The following is a 16,447-nucleotide window of genomic DNA, read 5'->3' on the forward strand; positions in this document are numbered from 1 at the left end:
AGGAGCTGACAATGTACAGCACAGATCTGGGCACAGCCAGGGTATGGACCCCCTCTGGACAGATGAAAAAGTAGGATGAGGTGTGTTTTTAACCAATTAATAGACTTGCCAAAGGTACATCGGGAGGTCCTGAAGTCTTGTTCTTTCCCTACTCCTTTCTCTATGAATGCTGTCAGTATGGGCGGGTGGGACCCTGAGGAAAGCCCAAAGCAATGCAAATGAGTGGTGAGCCAACCACTTTCTGCTGTAGCTACTTGGTCTCTGAGTTAGCAGAGAAATGGGCTTGTCACTGCTGACAGTTCTTGTGGCAGTAAGATTTTAGCCTGTGTAATTTTGCTTTCGGTATATTTTGATGTAAAATGGCTTTTTAACTGTGGTCCTTCTGAACTGCCAGCATGCAAGGCAGTCTCCAGCCACAGGTCCCTGCCAACAGTGTGAGTGCAGCAGACTGTGACATGGGACTCGTCAGTGTTGTGAGTAGGAGTCACTTCTCAAAGCAACCTAAAGCCATGTTGGACTTTAGAGGGAATAAATCCAAATGAGAGGAGCACTCTTGGGAGCAGGCATTTTCTTGCAAGGGAGCTGCATTTACTTTGGAATTGTGTTCTGGTGAGTCCCTGTAATTCTTTACTCCTGTGCTGTGAGTGCTGTGATCAGCATCTCAGCTCTGCAGGTTCAGTGCCAAGGCTGTGGGCTGCTGGCAAAGCTGGGCAGCTGCAGGAGTCAGTGCCTACATGGCACCCTCAGTAGCTCTTGGGAAGTGCCTGGTTTCGTTCACAATGGGACCTGTGATGCTTTGACCTCTTTTGGCTGCAACAGTTTTGTCTCCTTTGCTGCAAGCCAACCTCATTTTGCTTTTCAAGCTCACAGCTGAAGTTAAGGGCACTTGAGTGAACACAGGGTGGTGAGAGGAGGTGTGATTCAATGGGGAGCTGTGCAGTTGTGACTTGCCACAAAGACCTATGATCAGTTGTGTCTCATGGCAAACAGCAGAGTGGAGCACAGCCTGCATGTAGGAGCTGCATGCAGGAGTTGCATGCAAGCTGCAGCAGGGCTTGTTGGATTATATTGGTTTCTTTTTTTCTGTCCTTGGCAGTGTTCTGCTGTTTTGCTGCTTCCCCTTTTCTGAGCTGTAGAAAGCAAGAGAGATTGGGGACTTGCAGTCCCAGGACATTGCTGCAGAAGGGTGGGGAGCTTGGTCTGTCTTGTTGTGCTTCAGTGATCATACCCACAGCAGGATTGCATCCCTGCCTGTATTGGTGCTCCCATCAAGATCAGTCTTGACTTTTCATCACCCCTGTTTCAACTGCCCTGTGCTGTCACTGCAGATTCAGAAGGAAACCTCACAGGAGAGTTAGTCACTCACCTGGGTGCATTTTTCTTCTGCAGAAAGTTATCTGCCTACCTCTTGTCTGTTCAGACACTCAGTTTCCTATGTGACAAGAAAAAATACAGTTAATAGTCATTGTCTCCCCACAGGAAGAGATGAAAGAAGTTTGAACAAAGGAAGGCCCCCTGAAATTGCCCATTCTGATCTGAGATACACAATGTCTGCCCCTTGTTTTGGCTACCCAGAAGCTGTCTTAGACATCACTGAACCTTGAGTATGAAAGGAATCTGGTGGGTTTGTAATAAGTTTGAGTTTGGAAGATACCTAATATCTGAGTGGTGGCTCAGGTGAGGATCCAAGACCCCTGGAGCGCTCTCCGTGCAGTGCTGGGAGTGTGTGCTGAGCCAGGGCTGAGCAGCTTCTCTTAGCTGATATTTGCAGATGGCACTTCAGTGGTGCCAAATGCAACAGACTCCAGGAGCTTCTGCTCTTAATGTACTTCAAGCCCTGTCCGTGGTGAAATGATCAGGGACCAACACAAGGTTGGGCTTGAGGGTTGCACCATGCTGCAGTGAAGTCCCTGCCTCTTCCTTGCAGCAGGGCACATCCCCTGAGCCCCTGCCTCTCCTGGGCAGCCTGGCAGGACCAACCTGTTGCCGACTCCTGTTGCAGAATAGGTCAGCTCTGCATATTCGGGAAGCACATTTGTGTTTAATCCTTTAATTGAGAGTTTCAGTAATGACTTACAAGGTACAGGCTCCTTCCTGCCTAGTTCAGACATGGCTGGGAAGATTTCAGCTTCACTGTGCATGGGTGCCTGCTCTTACATGAGCACCTCTTGCAGCTTTGCAGAGAGGCTGTAGGCCTGCCTGCTCCTTGGAAGTCCCACATTCCACAGTGCCCTGGCTTGGCTGGGTGCTGGTTTTTAACCTTACTGGGGGAACACGGGTGACAGCAATACGCTCTGCCTGAGGACGGGGACACACTTGGTCTCTGGAGAGGGCTGCCATTTATGTGCTGAAAAGGGCAGTTGAAGCGGATGATGTGCCTGGAGAAAGCCTTGGCGGTCACTTAGCATGTTACCAAGCAAGCTGCAGGGTGTGGAGGGCTCCTCCATTGTGCCGGGAACAGAGCTGAGCTATTTGCTGGCCTTTGACTGGCCCTGGGGATGGAAGGAATGCCATCGGGACTGAGAGTCATTTCTGCACAGCCTTGGGGTCCTGGCCAAGAACAGAGACCGTATGAAGATGAGTGGTTTGCAGCCCTGATTCCGCCTCGCAGTGGTCCCATGCACATCTGCACAGTTTCCTAGAAATAAAAGAAGCCTCGTTTCTCTCTCTGTCTGTCTGTCTCTCTCTCTCTCTTTCTCTCTCCCCCTTCTCTGCATGTTACCCCAGCCTTGGGTAAGGCCTTCACAGGGTAGCAAATAGCTACCTTCCTGACTGGCTGCTGTAAAGTCCAGGCTGGTATGCTCACATTGCTCTTAGCACCCTCTTTCAGAGCCTGGAGCGCCTTTTGAGCTCAGCTTTTCCCATCACTGAGCAAAAGGCAGCCAGCATGCAGCCTCTGGTGAGGATCACCCCTTGACCTTCACAGCCAGAGAGGTGAGATGTGCCCTTTCTTGGCCCACACAGATTGCCAGCCCTTGCTCCTGGAAGGGGCTGGTGTTGGTTTATGCGCAGCTGGAGGGGGCAGCTTGAAAAACCACAGCAAAATAAACCACCTGTCACTGCTGTGAGGATCTGCCAGGCTCTGCTGCACTTGGTGTCTCACCTCACCTTGATGTGTTTCCAGGGAATAGAAGACCCTCCGCATCACAGAAAAACATAACTTCTCACCAGAATCTGGCATGTCCTCTGCCTCTGCACGTCCCATTCAGCCCCCAGCAGTGGGCAAGTCTAGAGCATAAGGCCTGGATCAAGAGATAGGCAGGTCAGGGGTCTGTTGCTGTACTAGGCAGGGCGATGGAAGTAGGGAGGGCTGCTGCTCTTCTAATGTCTCATGCTGCGATTTTATGGGGCTGAGAAGCCTTTTCCCTGAGCAGCTGCTGGTGTTTCTGAAGGAGCTCCTTGCTCCGTGTTGAGTAATGGGTCTGGCTGCACGCACGCCGTGCAGCTGCAGCTCAACAGAGCAGTGTGGATGGCTCTGGAAACTCCTGTGGAATCTGTCCCTAGAGTGCCTCTGCTCAGTCTGCAGGCTACAGGCTGGGCTGGCATTTAGCTCTTGTATAAACAGCAGCTATGAGATGGCTCTCATTGCCATCCTCATGCAGGGACTGGGCATCATGTGAATGAAATACCTTCTGCCCTGCCTACCTCTGTCTCCAGCAGAGTGAGCTTGGCACCCAATCTGTTTAACCACCATGTCCCTGATAGGGCTGCAGTGTCTGCTCACATAAAGCTTGGGTGGATTTTCTTGGTGCTTTAAGTTCTCTGAGTTAAGCTTAAAGTACTTTAAGCTTTCTGAGTGTAGTTTGTCCCAGTAAGACTGCTTAGGAAGTGACAAACGTGAAAGCTGGTCACTTTGTTCCTGCCACTAGGCATGAGTGTTGTTTTTCTGCAGGTACACAGAGCCTGACAGGTAAGTGCTAGAGATGGTCTGGCTCACTTCAAGAGCAGTTGATGGTGTTCCTGCACATCCACTCATGCTGGCTGGTTGGTGCAAGATGCCAGGCAGCCCTGTCCTGGGTGTTTTCCCTGCCTGTGATCTGATCTTAATACATAACTTTGTGTGTTAATTGATGAATAATAAAGTTCTCTGGCCAGGCCTATGGCAGCTGATCATGTCTTACTCTGTTAAAATCTTGTCATCATCCCTGCTTTATAGAGGTGGCTTATGAGCCTAAGTCAAATGTTTGCCTTTCTTCTAATTTTGATTGATGACATGCAGGTCTTGGTGCTTGATGCTTCATTAGCCCCTTTCCTGCCATGGTGATAAGGCACTCACTCTTCTGCTTCTGTCCCATTGGACCAGTTTTCATCCCACTCCTCTTGGTTGACTGGTAGAGCAGAGCTGGTTTAGCAGCACACTGCTTTATGCACCACTGCTGGAGTTAAGCCCCATGAAGCTGCTTCCAGCATTCCTGGAGTATTATAAATAAAGTGCTGAGCTCAGTATTCAACTAACCAGCACAAGCCTGTAGTGCCGTGGCAAGCAGAGAGAGGCAGGTAAGCAGGGCACAGCCCACCACACGGATGCCAGCAGGCACAGAAAGTGCTCAAGCTGCATGGTCTCACATTCCTCTTGGCTGCAAGGATACATCAGAGCACTTGAGGTGATCCACAGACCCCAGCTCTGGAGAAGCTCCAGGCTTCTGTGTGCTGTCAGCTCCAGGGAGATAGTATGGGAAGCAGCAGTCCCATTCCCTGCAGCTTACTGGTGCCCCCTTGGCCTTGTCCTGCACGGTGGTGGTAAGAGTTGGCTGGGCAAAGGAGGAAGGAGAGCTCCAGTTTAATACTGAGCAGAGTCACACTGAGGTGTGAATTCCTAGTCTTAACAGCAGCTTCCTCTGGGCCCCCCTGCCCAGAGAGGACAAACGTGCCCAGCTGTGTGGGTGCCATCGTCACTGGGACCTGGTGGGGGTGTGGCAGAGCAGCCAGCACAGCTGAAGCCCTTTGCATAAGGGGCTGTTTGTTTTGCTGAATTGTTAAGCCCATTGAAATAGCAGCCCTCCCTCCCTCACACTCAAACTGTGATGGCCACACACTGATTCTTTCTCTTGTCTTCAGGCACCGAGTTAGGGTTATTCTTCACTGAGTTGCTCTGACTGGCTATTGCTTTTTGTTGTCACTCTGCAGGCATACGAGTGGGCCTTGGAAGGGATGCGACACCTTGCCTGTGTCAGCATGGAGGACTGCAGCTCCCCCGAGCACTGTGCAGATGTGATCAAGTGCCTGGAGAGTTACAAAGGGCAGCACCCGGACATCAGCACTGCCCGGTTCCAGGAGATGAAGGATTTGGCCTGTGAGCTGAAGAGTGACAAGGGGCTCAAGCAGTGGAAATTTGCATGGTCTAAATGCCAGGAGACCAAGCTGGTTTTTGAAAAGAAACTCGAAGCAGCCTTGAGAACAAGGAAGTCTCTGCTGTCAGACCGCAGCCCAGCTGCCGAGGAGCATCCCCAGACTGGCAGCGAGGCTGGCAGTCTGTCCCACTGGAGGCACTCTGAGGGAGCCACCTCCAGGAACCACTGGGACAGGACTTACAGCGCATCCCACTGTTACAGCAGGTCCAACTGCTCTCAGGAGTGGACTAAGGAGAAAGTTCCCTCGCCCTCCCTGAGCTGCCCTGGTGATGTTGGTGCTGGGGAAGATTTAGCCTGCCAAAGTCCTCTCAGCCCTGGTCTTCACTCAAGCAGAGGGGTTTTTGCCACTGGAGCCTGTAAGACTCCAAAGCTGCCGGAAGAACAGCCAAACCTTGAGAACATATCAGAAAGCCCGGAGGTGAAGCCACCCTCTGCATCCACTCCAGTTCCTGGGAAGCTGCCTCCCAGGAGGGTGCTCCGGAAGGCCCAAAGCTTTGACTTCCCTTGTGGGGAGAGCCTGTGGTCAAGCTGCCAGAGGAGTGAGCCGATCAGATATGGCAACACCGGCGTCTTCATTAAGGGGCTGGAGGTGAGCAGCACTGAGCTGGTGGACAGGACATTCGCGCTGCGCCAGCCAGCTACTCATAGCTGGGCTGCAGACTGCCTGCTGGAGGGACACAGGGGCTGCCTCTCCGCCTCGGAAGCAAAGAGCTGGGGCAGGTACGTGGCTGTGACGTTTGGTGCTCCATTTCTCAGGGTGGTGAAAAGGTAGCCAGCAGAGATGTGAGAATCTCTGTAGTGCTGGTTACTTTAGCACTGGGTGCAGGGCAGATAACTAGAGCTACATCTTCATCGTTCATGCATGTGTGTAGGTGGTGCTGAGCAATCACACAGGGATGTACCCACATAGCCTGGCACCTTTCTTAGTGGGGAGACAGAGAAATGGGACTTGTTGCTCTTCTCTCACAGTGTGATTCCTGTAAGAGCAGGAAGAGCAGTTCCCAGGCAGCAGTCCCAGGAGAGAAAGTCTCTGAACACTGCTGGCATTGGAGGATGAGGGGTTGCAGAAACAGTACTCAGGGACACCTAACAAAGCAGGGGTACAGTGGGCGCTGTCCTGCTGTTCTGTTCTCTGAACAACCAGAGAAGTTGGTTTGGGAGAAAGCTGAAAGGGGAGACGTGGACACGTTGGGGTAATGTTTGGTGCTACACTGCCTCGCAGTGGCACCCTTGAGTACCTAAGAGGCAGCCTTGGAGATGTGTGGAGCAGCCCATGCTGGGAACGGCTGTTCGCTAACGAAGTGTTAGACGTTTTGTTTCCTGCTCTCACTTTTACTAGGACAAGCCCAACAGTACCTGGGTCCAGAGCTATTGTTCTCCCAGGGTTAACATTGCCTCCCACAGTCTCCAATACTTTGGCTGGCTCCTCCTCACAGAAGTTACTGTGACTTCTACTGTCCCTGTTGTTTCAAGAATGCAGCCATTTGTAGATCAGCCTTTTGTGTCCAGAGCAGGGGCTGGGCCCAGGGGTGTGTGTCCTGCTGAGCTTGGCTCAGAGTCAGAGCCAGCCTGAGGGTTGCTCTCCCTAAACAGAAAAGCTGACAAGGGATCCTTAGAATCACAGAATATCCTGAGGTGGAAGGGATGCAAAAGGATAATTGAGTCCAACTCCTGACTCTGCATCAAACAACTCCAAGAATCCCACCATGTGCCTGAGAATGTTGTCCAAATGCTTCTTGAACTCTTTCAGGCTTAGTGCCCATGAACATTTCCCTGGGGAGCCTGTTTCAGTGCCTGACCACCCTCTGGGTGAAGAACCTTTTCCTAATATCCAGCCTACACCTCCCCTGACACAGCTTCTTGCCGTTCCCTTGGGTCCTGTTAGTGCTCAGGGTCAGAACTATCAGAGAGAGTTGTGAATCTGAGTTTGGACTGTGGTAAAGGATCATCTCATCTCTGTGCTGGGTCTCTGTAGAGATAGTTCAGTGCTTTGTTGGCACTCTGGCTGCTGTAGCCCTGCTGCAGCCTGGGTCCCTTCAAGGCTGTGTGTTTCCTGTTGCAGCAAGCTGCGGCATATCATTGATGAGATGGTGACCACGGAGCGGGAGTACGTGAGGTCGCTCCGCTACATCATCGACAGCTACTTCCCTGAGATGGAGCGCCTCGACCTCCCCCAGGACCTGCGTGGGAAGCGCAGTGTCATTTTTGGAAACCTGGAGAAACTCTATGACTTCCACAGCCAATATTTCCTGCGAGAGCTCGAGAGCTGCTGCAACCACCCACTGCGGGTCAGCCACTGCTTCCTGCGACATGTAAGGCATCAGCACCTTCCCCACAGAGTCGGGCTCTGCCAGACGTGTGCTTGCATCCTGAGCCCAGCAGTGCCTATACATTTGGCATGTTAGCGGGCTGTGGCACTTTTGGGGAGTGGGAGGACTACCTTGTGCTAGGCTGGTTTGTCCCTTTCCAGCTCAAATGCTAGGTTGCACTGGGATGGCTATCTGAGACTGAGCCCAGGTGGCAGCAGATGCTCTTTGCCTTTCCTGTTGCTCTTTGCTACTAAGAGACACTTCCAGGGAAATAAAACATTTGCTCGTTAAAGCCCACCTGCTTCTACAGGGGCATCCCATACCCCTCTTCTGTCTGTAGTATCAGTGGGGAGTGACTTTAGTGACCAGAGAGGTACAGACCTCCTCTGGGTGAAAAAGGCTGCTGGACAGAAGCATGAGGCACAGGCCTTAAGGTCAGATGCCCCATGCTTGTTTGCTGCTACCAGACATGAACGGTACCAGGTGACTGTTGGGGTATGGAAGGGCAAAGGGTAACAGAACAGTGGATTAGAGTCCACTGTAGGAGTAGGAAGACAAGTACATTCCCTGTTACTTAATGAGCTTGAAGTAAAGTCGTTCCTGATACCATAGCAGACTCTGGTGCAGTCTGGGAAAGGCAGAAGTACTAGAGTAACATATCAGGGGCATGGCTATCACTGTGTCCTCTGTGTGTGGGTCTCACTTGAGGATGAATCTCTTCTGCAGAAGGACCAGTTTGGAATGTACGCATTGTATAGTAAGAACAAGCCGAAGTCGGACTCGCTGCTGGCCAGCCATGGGAATACCTTCTTCAAGGTAAGTTTCTCTGGCTGCAGCACGATTGCTCAGGGTGCTTGGGTCACTGGTCTGTTTAAATAACTCCAAATTTCCTTCCTGAGGCAGACTTAACCCTGCCTCTGCCTTCCCTGGCATGGCTCTCTGCACAGGAGTATAGTGGGGACAGGGCAGAGGTGCAGGAAGGGCTTTGCAAAGAAGCCCAGCACACAGGGTTGGTCCTGTGGCCTTGCATTTCCCTGAGAGTACTCCTTTTCTCTGAGTGCCCCAGTCAGGAGAGCTGTGGGTGTCAGTGTCTGGGGGCACAGGGTGCCCCATGGGAAGCTGCTGCCTTCACTCTGCTGCGTTTCTCAGTTGAAGCAGGTGCAGCTGGGGGATAAGATGGACCTGGCCTCCTACCTGCTGAAACCCATCCAGCGGATGAGCAAATACGCCCTGCTCCTGAAGGACCTGATCAAGGAGTGCAGTGAGGCACAGGAGCAGGAGCTGGGCTACCTCCGTGCAGCTGAGGAGATGGTGAAGTTTCAGCTCCGGCATGGAAATGACCTGCTGGCCATGGATGCCATCCGTGACTGTGACGTACGTTCCGGTGTCCTCCCCTGCCCAGGGGAGCAGAGCCACACTTCTTCCCCTTCTCTAGACTTGGGGTCTTTGGATTGTATGGTGAGCCTCCCCTCAGATTCCCACAGTGATCAGGGTGCTGTCTGCCAGTACAGCATAGCAGGACTGCTGAGGCATGGGACAAGGGAGCAGCAGGGCTTGGAGGTCTCCTTGATCTGTTTGGATGGACAACCTGGGTGCTGTTAGCCGAGCAGGGCGAGCTGCTTGTCATAAACACACTCCCAGGTGCTTACTAGTGATGGGAGGCAGCCTGGCAGCCCTTCGAAGGAATTCAAACTGATGCTGATGCCAGGGGTATCAGGCAAAGTCATCTAGGTGGGACTTGAAGGAGAGACATGCAAAAGGCAACACTGGAGAAGGAGAAACCCCAGTGCTTGGGGTGGAGGAGGATCAGTTTGGGACAGGAGGAACTGAGAAACTGGCCTTCAGACCCAGATGTGCTCCTGGGAGTTGATGGAACTCATTTCATCCCCAAGAGAAAGCTCTGGCTGCTGCTTGCAGTTGCCACCTCTGAGGTTTGTCACAAATCTGCACAGAGTGACAGAAGAGGGTTATCTGTGATTTATGTCCAGGAGAAAGGTGCAGCTCTCCCCTGAACTTGGAGCCAGTTGTTTCAGCTTGATGTGGTCTCTAGCAGTGCCTTGCAGCCCTACTTCTTCATGAGTCCTTAAATACCAGATAGCTGCCACTTTTTCACCCCCTGGGCTACAGCCATATGGGACCCTGTTCTCCAAGTCCAGATGTAGGGCTGCCTGGATCATTCTGGTGGAGTCTTACTAGGATGTCCTCTGTGTCCAGGTAAACCTGAAGGAGCAGGGGCAGCTGGTGCGTCAGGACGAGTTTACCATCTGGCTGGGCCGTAGGAAGTGCCAGCGGCATGTCTTCCTCTTTGAGGATCTGATCCTCTTCAGCAAGCCCAAGAAGATCCAGGGTGGCTTTGATGTATATATCTACAAGTGCTCCTTCAAGGTAAGGGCAGCCCTGCAGCTCCCTCTCGTGTGGGAGGTGTCCGTTGCTGTTTCCCCATGGACATGCCTCCTGAAATGGGAAGCAGGAGCCTCTTCAGCCAGAGAGCTGCCCCCACCACCTCTAAGTCTTCTCCAAGCCATGCAGTGAAGCCAGAAGTGAATATTTCACACATTAATGCCTAGGCCCTCCTCTGTGCTGTGAGGTGTGGGGCCAGCGTTTCTGAGGGGCAGGGATTGTGAGGGAACAGCAGTGTGTGTGGCAGGGAAGTGGTGCTAACTCCATATGAAGCACTGGGAAGTGCCTGAGCTATCTGCTCAACTGTGTCCAGGTCATATCTACTCCTGACAGCTCTTTCCCATGGGCTGTGCTGAGCTGGAGGTGGCTCTAGCACAGGGTTCAGGCAGAGTTTACCCTTTCTACTTCTGGTGCAGCCTCGTTGATGCTTTGCTCTTCCTCTTCTTGACAGACTGCAGACATTGGTCTGACGGAGAACTCTGGAGACAGTGGCCTGCGCTTTGAGATCTGGTTCCGGAGGCGGAAATCCAGCGACACCTACATCCTCCAGGCCAGCTCAGCTGAGACTAAGCAGGCCTGGACCAGTGACATTGCCAAGATCCTGTGGCAGCAGGCAGCCCGCAATAAAGGTGTGATTCCTTCCTGGGGCGTCTGTGCCGCAAAAGGTGCGGGAGCCCTGTTCAGCTCGTGCTGTCCTGAGTAGGTTTGGAGCCTGTTACCAGGCAGCTCTGTGCAGCAAGCAGCTGTGTGCTGGCATGCAGCCTCAGGAGCATGTGCTGGGCTTGGCTGGACATGTCCCTTCCCTGCCCCTCATTCCTAGGGAACTCAACCAGTCCAAGTGCTGTAGACACCCACCTGGACTCCATGAGAGAAATGCGAGATATGAGCACAGGGTTCTCTGTCCAGTGATCACAGGCTGTGCTGCTGAAAGACTTGCTGCTCTCCCTGTGATCTAGGCTACTGTTGGAGTGGCAGCTGCCTGAATCAGGCTGAGTCCCTCCTGCCTCCCCCCAGGCTCCCTGCTTGGCAGGACTGTAGTAGGTGGCATGGCACTGAGCTACTTGGCCAGAGCAGGGCATGATTGCTTGTGCTTGGAGACTGCAGGGCTGGGGAGCATGGGGAGAACAGATCCAATTTCAGCAGTTCAGGAGCAGCCCAGCTCAGGAATGCTCTAGCCTGGGGCTCTGTAATGGCTGTGGGGAGGGTCGGGTCAAACTCGTAATGTGGTTGTGGGTCTCTTCCTCTCCAGAAATCCGTATGCAGGAGATGGTCTCCATGGGTGTGGGTAACAAGCCATTCCTGGATATCAAACCCAGCGAGGCAGCTATCAATGACCGTGCTATCGATTACATCATGAAAGGCAGGGGTAGGTGCCAGCTGTGCCTTCCACCTTGCTCTGTGTGAGCCAGGCAGGACTGGTTCTCAGGGCTTTTTTTGTATATCTTCTGGCAGGTGCCAGGACCAGAGCATCAATCGCAGTGTCTCAGTTTGACCATTCCAACCCATTCAAGAGGACACAAGCACAGCTGTCTGCTGGAAGCACAGCCACTGCATACAGCCCTTCCTCCTCCTCTTCCCTGCTGGGGCCCCTCAACCTCCACACGTATGTGAACCAGGCTCTGCTGCCAGAAGTCCTGGCCCCCAGATGCCCCTTTGACATCAGCACCTGCATTGAGGAAGATGAGCTGGAGCATGAGACGAGCAGCCAACCATCCCTGAGTACGTAAGGTCCTGCTGCTCTGCAGCACCTGGGATGGGCAGGCTTATTCCCTCACCTTGCTCTGCACTGGGCAGACCAAGCTCGTTAGTGTCACAGCAGTCCCTGTCTTGTATCCAGATCAGGGCATGAAGGCCCTGCCCTTCCATGGCAGCGCTGTTTCAGCTTCCACACGGAGAGTTAGCTCAGACACAGGATTGTAAAACGCCTACTGAGCTGCAGCCATACCTATGACAGCCTTGGTGCTGTGTGCTGGTGGTGCTGTGCCTCTGATATGAGGCACTCTGTCCCTTTCCATCATCAGCCCTGTCCAGTGACCCCTTGGCTTCCCTTGTGTAAACTTCCCTCGCCAGCCCATGCCAATCTCCAGCATCATTATAACTCAACTTCCTTGTGTTGTTTTATTGCCTGTGTCTTTAAAGAGGCCCAGACAGAAGCATGGCCTAAACTGTGGGCTTGTGTGGCCAGTGCCTCTGCAAACAGGTGCATTATCAAGTGTATGTAGCATAGGTTGTTTGCAGCCCAAATTCATGGATATCAGAGTGACCTTCCTCTCTTTCTTCAGCAACAGAGAGCTCAGAGTCTTCGCACTGCATGTCAGCCACTGGCTCCAGTGGCTCCGACAGTGGCTGTGTCTCCAACATCCCACAAGAAAGCTTCTGTGAAGACATGGGCTCGCCCCCCTACATGCCCATAGGCCCACAACACAGCTCTGCGGTGGAGGGGAGACCAAGGTTCACAAACAGCCAGTACATTTCTGCAGTAAGTGCAAGCAGCCAAAACACTCTCTTCACTTTGCCTTCAACGGCCTCCCCGGTTCAAGCCACTGCCTCTCACAGGGGGACTGAAGATGCTGCTTTTGGGCTTGGGGTCACTGTGGGGAAGTGACATTTCCTCTTCCAGAGACTTGGCCCCTCTTGGGCAGGCAAGAGCCCCTCTGAAGCAGGAGCCACTCCTGCAGTGGCCATGATCCTCAAAGAGATGAGCTGGAAAGGACCTGCCATGCTGCACAGAGGGGATGCTGCACAAACAGGAACTGTAATGCTGTCCTGGGCTGGGGTACATGTGTAACCTCATGGTATCACTAGAGCTCTGCTGCAGATGCTACCAAACTCCTTTCCTTGGAGTTTCGGGCCTTTTAGGGGGAGCAGTGAGATGGAGGAGCAGGAGCCTGTTGCTCTGAGATGTGTGTGTCTCCTTTTATGTTGCTGAGAGTTCTCAGCTGCTTGCTTTCCCACTAGGCCGTGTCCTCTAACCCTGTACTAATGCTGGCTTCTCTCCTCTGCAGAAAGCAGGCCAGGTCACCAAAAATCCCTCAAGAATAGTGTGAGCCCTCGGCCCTGCCTCAGGAAGTGGAGTTGTAAGTAGCCCCTGAAGGGGATTTTACAGCAGCTCTGAGGGCTGGTCAGGTTTGTTGGTAGCTCTGAGTCAGGGGAACCTCACCCCCTGCTGCTCTCCCCATGCCTTCCTGACTTGTCTCTGAGACTGATCCATGAGAAGACCAGCTCCTATGGAGCCGACACTGTCCAACAGCCAGTCTGATCCTTCTGCCTTGCAGAAGCAAAACAAGCAAAATCACTTTTCAGGTAGTAGAGGCGTGAGCACCACCTAATCACCAGGGTTCAGATGAGCTGCTTTCCTCTGAATGCCACCCTCCTCTCTAACCACTAATCTGTTTCTTGTGGCTGTTTGCCGAAATCCTGGTCTTAGTCCCTCTGAACTGCCCTGGGGAATCCATGGTATTCTCCCCAAGCTGGATTTATCCCAGTTTTCTTTGAACCTCAGAAGGAAACTGCACATCACCAGGCAGAGGAATCTGTTAGGCTATGGTCCGAATGTCGTGAGGGAGGTGCCAGATGTTGCTCCTGTACTTAGTGATTTTGGAAGGATGCCTTGTCTGCAAGGAAATCACTGTTGATCTGAGGAAAGGTGAACCCTGACAGGACTTACAGCCAAGCAGGGCTTCCTGTGTGTGGATGGCACTCCTTGGAATGTCATGTCCATGAGGCCCACTCAAACCAGCTTGCTCCTGGCTCAGCTCTCCTCTCTGTTTTTTAGGACTGAGCCTCCCTTTTCACAGGGAGCAGAGGGGTATGAACACAAGAGGCAGGATTAGGGCTCGAATGATTGAGGCACGTGGTGGCAGATGGCTTGTAGGCACTCCCACGTGTGCCCATGGCTTGTCATCTGCAGGTACTGATAACCAGCTGAACAGAACCAGCCAAGGTTCAAATTTAACATCCAGAGTCCCTTCTAGGGGGTCACAGGCAAGACTTTTGAAGTGGCCACAGGCAGGTTTGCTGGCCCATGGCTGCTGGGACAGCAGCACACAGCCTTTGGGAGAGTTCTGAGGCAGATCTCCGCATGGGGAAGAGCCATGCTTCAAGGCTCCTCCAGTAAAACATTTTTCCCATCAAAATGTAGCTCTGACAAAGGGTGGTTTTCAGGCATTTTGCAAAGTTGCTGTTGACCCAGGACAGAGGGACCTGTGGGATCCTGCCACATCACGGGAGTGCAGCCGGTCTAACCCATTGCACGGTGCTGTGTTCCAGGTTTGATTGCCATTTCAAACTCTCTGAAGACTCCAGGCCTCTGACCAGCAGAAGGAGACAGCCTTCACCCATGAAGATATTTTTTGCCCATACTCAGGCTCTTTCAAACAGCCCAAAACCTGACCTCTGTCTGGGGGGAAGTCCCAAGAAGGTTTCTGTCAACTACGCTTAATAGCTTTGGTGTTGGATGGGACCTTGGGCATTCAAAACTTGTTAGCCCTATATTTATGAATAATAAGTAACATAACAGTTTGGAGAAAAAAATGTATAATTTTTAAAGTTATGAGCTGTACAGATTTTTGTTACAAGTGACTCTGTTACTATTTGTTGTGTAAGCTGCACATTTTATAAAGTTTTTGGAAGGTCATGAAGAGAAACTGAGGTATTTAAGAAAAGTAGCGAAACTTTCTATTTCAGGATTATATTGACCTGGACTCAAGATGTAACGTCCTTCCTTGTGTTCTAAATATGTCTATTATAGCAATAATTTATTTTCTTGGCTTAACACTTCTGAATAAAAGCAGTTTCATTGTTACAGTGAATTGTTTCTTCAGATAGTTCTTCCAGTGCCTCGGTGCTGAGCTATTCTCTGTGATAACCATCTCTGCCACTCTCCCTGTGCCATCTCTGCACTAACCAACTGCCAACTCAACCTCTAAAATCCTCAGCATGTTTGCCAGAAAGGGGGAAGATTCCCAGGTAGAGACTCCCCTGATGCCAGTGGGAGGCCAAGGCAGAACGAGGAGTTTGGAACAGCCAGCAGAGAGAAGTGGGGAAGATATTCTGGTGGAGATCAGGAGGCACAGGCCACCAAAGTTCCTGGCTCTGATTTAAGGCACTTACCCCTTGTAGCTGCTGTCCCAGTTCAAGTCTGTCTCTCCCCGCTGGGTCAGGTTCCAGTGCCTCCGTTCAGGCTCCATTGTGCCTTGTCCTGGCTGTGCCCCTGGCTTTGGGGTGACCAGCTGCTTGCTGCACTTCTGACTCAGCCCCTCTCCTGGTACTTCAGTCCCACAGTTGTGGCTTGTTTGAGGAGCTTTGGGTGGTGCTGGCATCTGAGACCAACAGGTTTTGAGTGTAATGCGTTGATGATAATGCTGAACCTTAAGTGCATGTTGTTTGAAGTAACACAGCATAACTGGAGGATAAACACCCTGTGTTCCAAGGTGGCTTCTTCATGAGTAACATCCAAGCTCACTGTGAGGCTCTGACACCCTCTCTCTTCTTGGAGGAAATGAAAATTAGCATTTTTGAAAACAGTACTTATTTGCTGCCAAGCTGCTGTTTACTCCTGGTTTATGCAGGGCTACAAATCAGGCTCCCCCAGGTGTGAGAACAGTGTCACATTTGGCCTGAGGAGGAAGATGGAGCAGTACTTTATTTAACTGCAGTTTTCTCCCCTTGGCATTGCAGTGTTGCAGTCTGGGGTGTTACCCCCCACAGCTGCCCTGGAGACAGTGTTCCTTCAAGTTTGGAAATTCCTGTACTGTATATGAAACACTTGTTTATTTTTAATAAGCTGGATGTTTTTTAAATCTTGTTCTTTTTTCAGACAGCAAAGAGAACACAGTTGGACACCTTTGCACAAAATTGTGTGTAAAACAGTTACACAGGGAATATTGTACAAGTTACTGTTTTGAGATAATTGCTGGGTTAATGCAAGGGGTTTGGGTTGTCAAGACAGCAATAGCTCATGTTGTAGGGGGAGAGAATTTACTAATGCAACAAGAGGGACATGAAACTTTCATGAATTTCTCAGTTTCAAAGGTTTCTGCATTGCTGGAAAGCTGTTTACCTGATACTGTTTTTTCAGGGTTGGATTGATTTAATAAAGGTTATTTTCTTTTTATGACTTGTGTTTCCAAGATTCAGTATCAGAGTACTGGGGGGAGATTGAAGCAACATTTCACTTACCCACCCCCCACAGGTCATTGCTCATGGCACCTGTCATTTTAAATACTGAAAAGTACACAAAACTATTCCCAGATATCAAGATTCATAAAATCCTGGAATGGTTTGTGTTGGAAGGGACCTTAAAGACCATCCATGGGCAGGGTCACCTTCCACTAGACGAGGTTGCTCAGGGCCCTATCCTGCCTGGCCTTGAACATTTCCAGGGAT

General features: G+C 51.6%; 1 protein-coding gene across 5 annotated transcripts in view; it reads left to right on the forward strand.

Moving 5' to 3' along the window:
* The window catches only part of PLEKHG4 (pleckstrin homology and RhoGEF domain containing G4), an 85,027-nt gene extending 68,849 nt beyond the window's left edge, over nt 1–16,178 (forward strand). The window contains exons 14-24 of one of the 5 annotated variants that reach the window (XM_071567242.1): nt 5,128–6,071; nt 7,414–7,663; nt 8,387–8,476; nt 8,810–9,034; nt 9,875–10,045; nt 10,512–10,725; nt 11,310–11,426; nt 11,513–11,779; nt 12,343–12,539; nt 13,066–13,137; nt 14,330–16,178. In XM_071567242.1, the coding sequence (XP_071423343.1) occupies nt 5,128–6,071; nt 7,414–7,663; nt 8,387–8,476; nt 8,810–9,034; nt 9,875–10,045; nt 10,512–10,725; nt 11,310–11,426; nt 11,513–11,779; nt 12,343–12,539; nt 13,066–13,107 (2,517 nt within the window). In that variant the 3' untranslated portion in view covers nt 13,108–13,137; nt 14,330–16,178. Of the gene's footprint in view, nt 1–5,127; nt 6,072–7,413; nt 7,664–8,386; nt 8,477–8,809; nt 9,035–9,874; nt 10,046–10,511; nt 10,726–11,309; nt 11,427–11,512; nt 11,780–12,342 lie in introns of all 5 variants that reach the window. The other 4 variants (XM_071567241.1, XM_071567243.1, XM_071567239.1 and 1 more) reach the window with 4 other exon arrangements.
* Nucleotides 16,179–16,447: the final 269 nt, after the last annotated feature.

Source organism: Pithys albifrons, chromosome 12, assembly GCF_047495875.1.
Source record: "Pithys albifrons albifrons isolate INPA30051 chromosome 12, PitAlb_v1, whole genome shotgun sequence".
Classification (NCBI taxonomy): domain Eukaryota; kingdom Metazoa; phylum Chordata; class Aves; order Passeriformes; family Thamnophilidae; genus Pithys; species Pithys albifrons.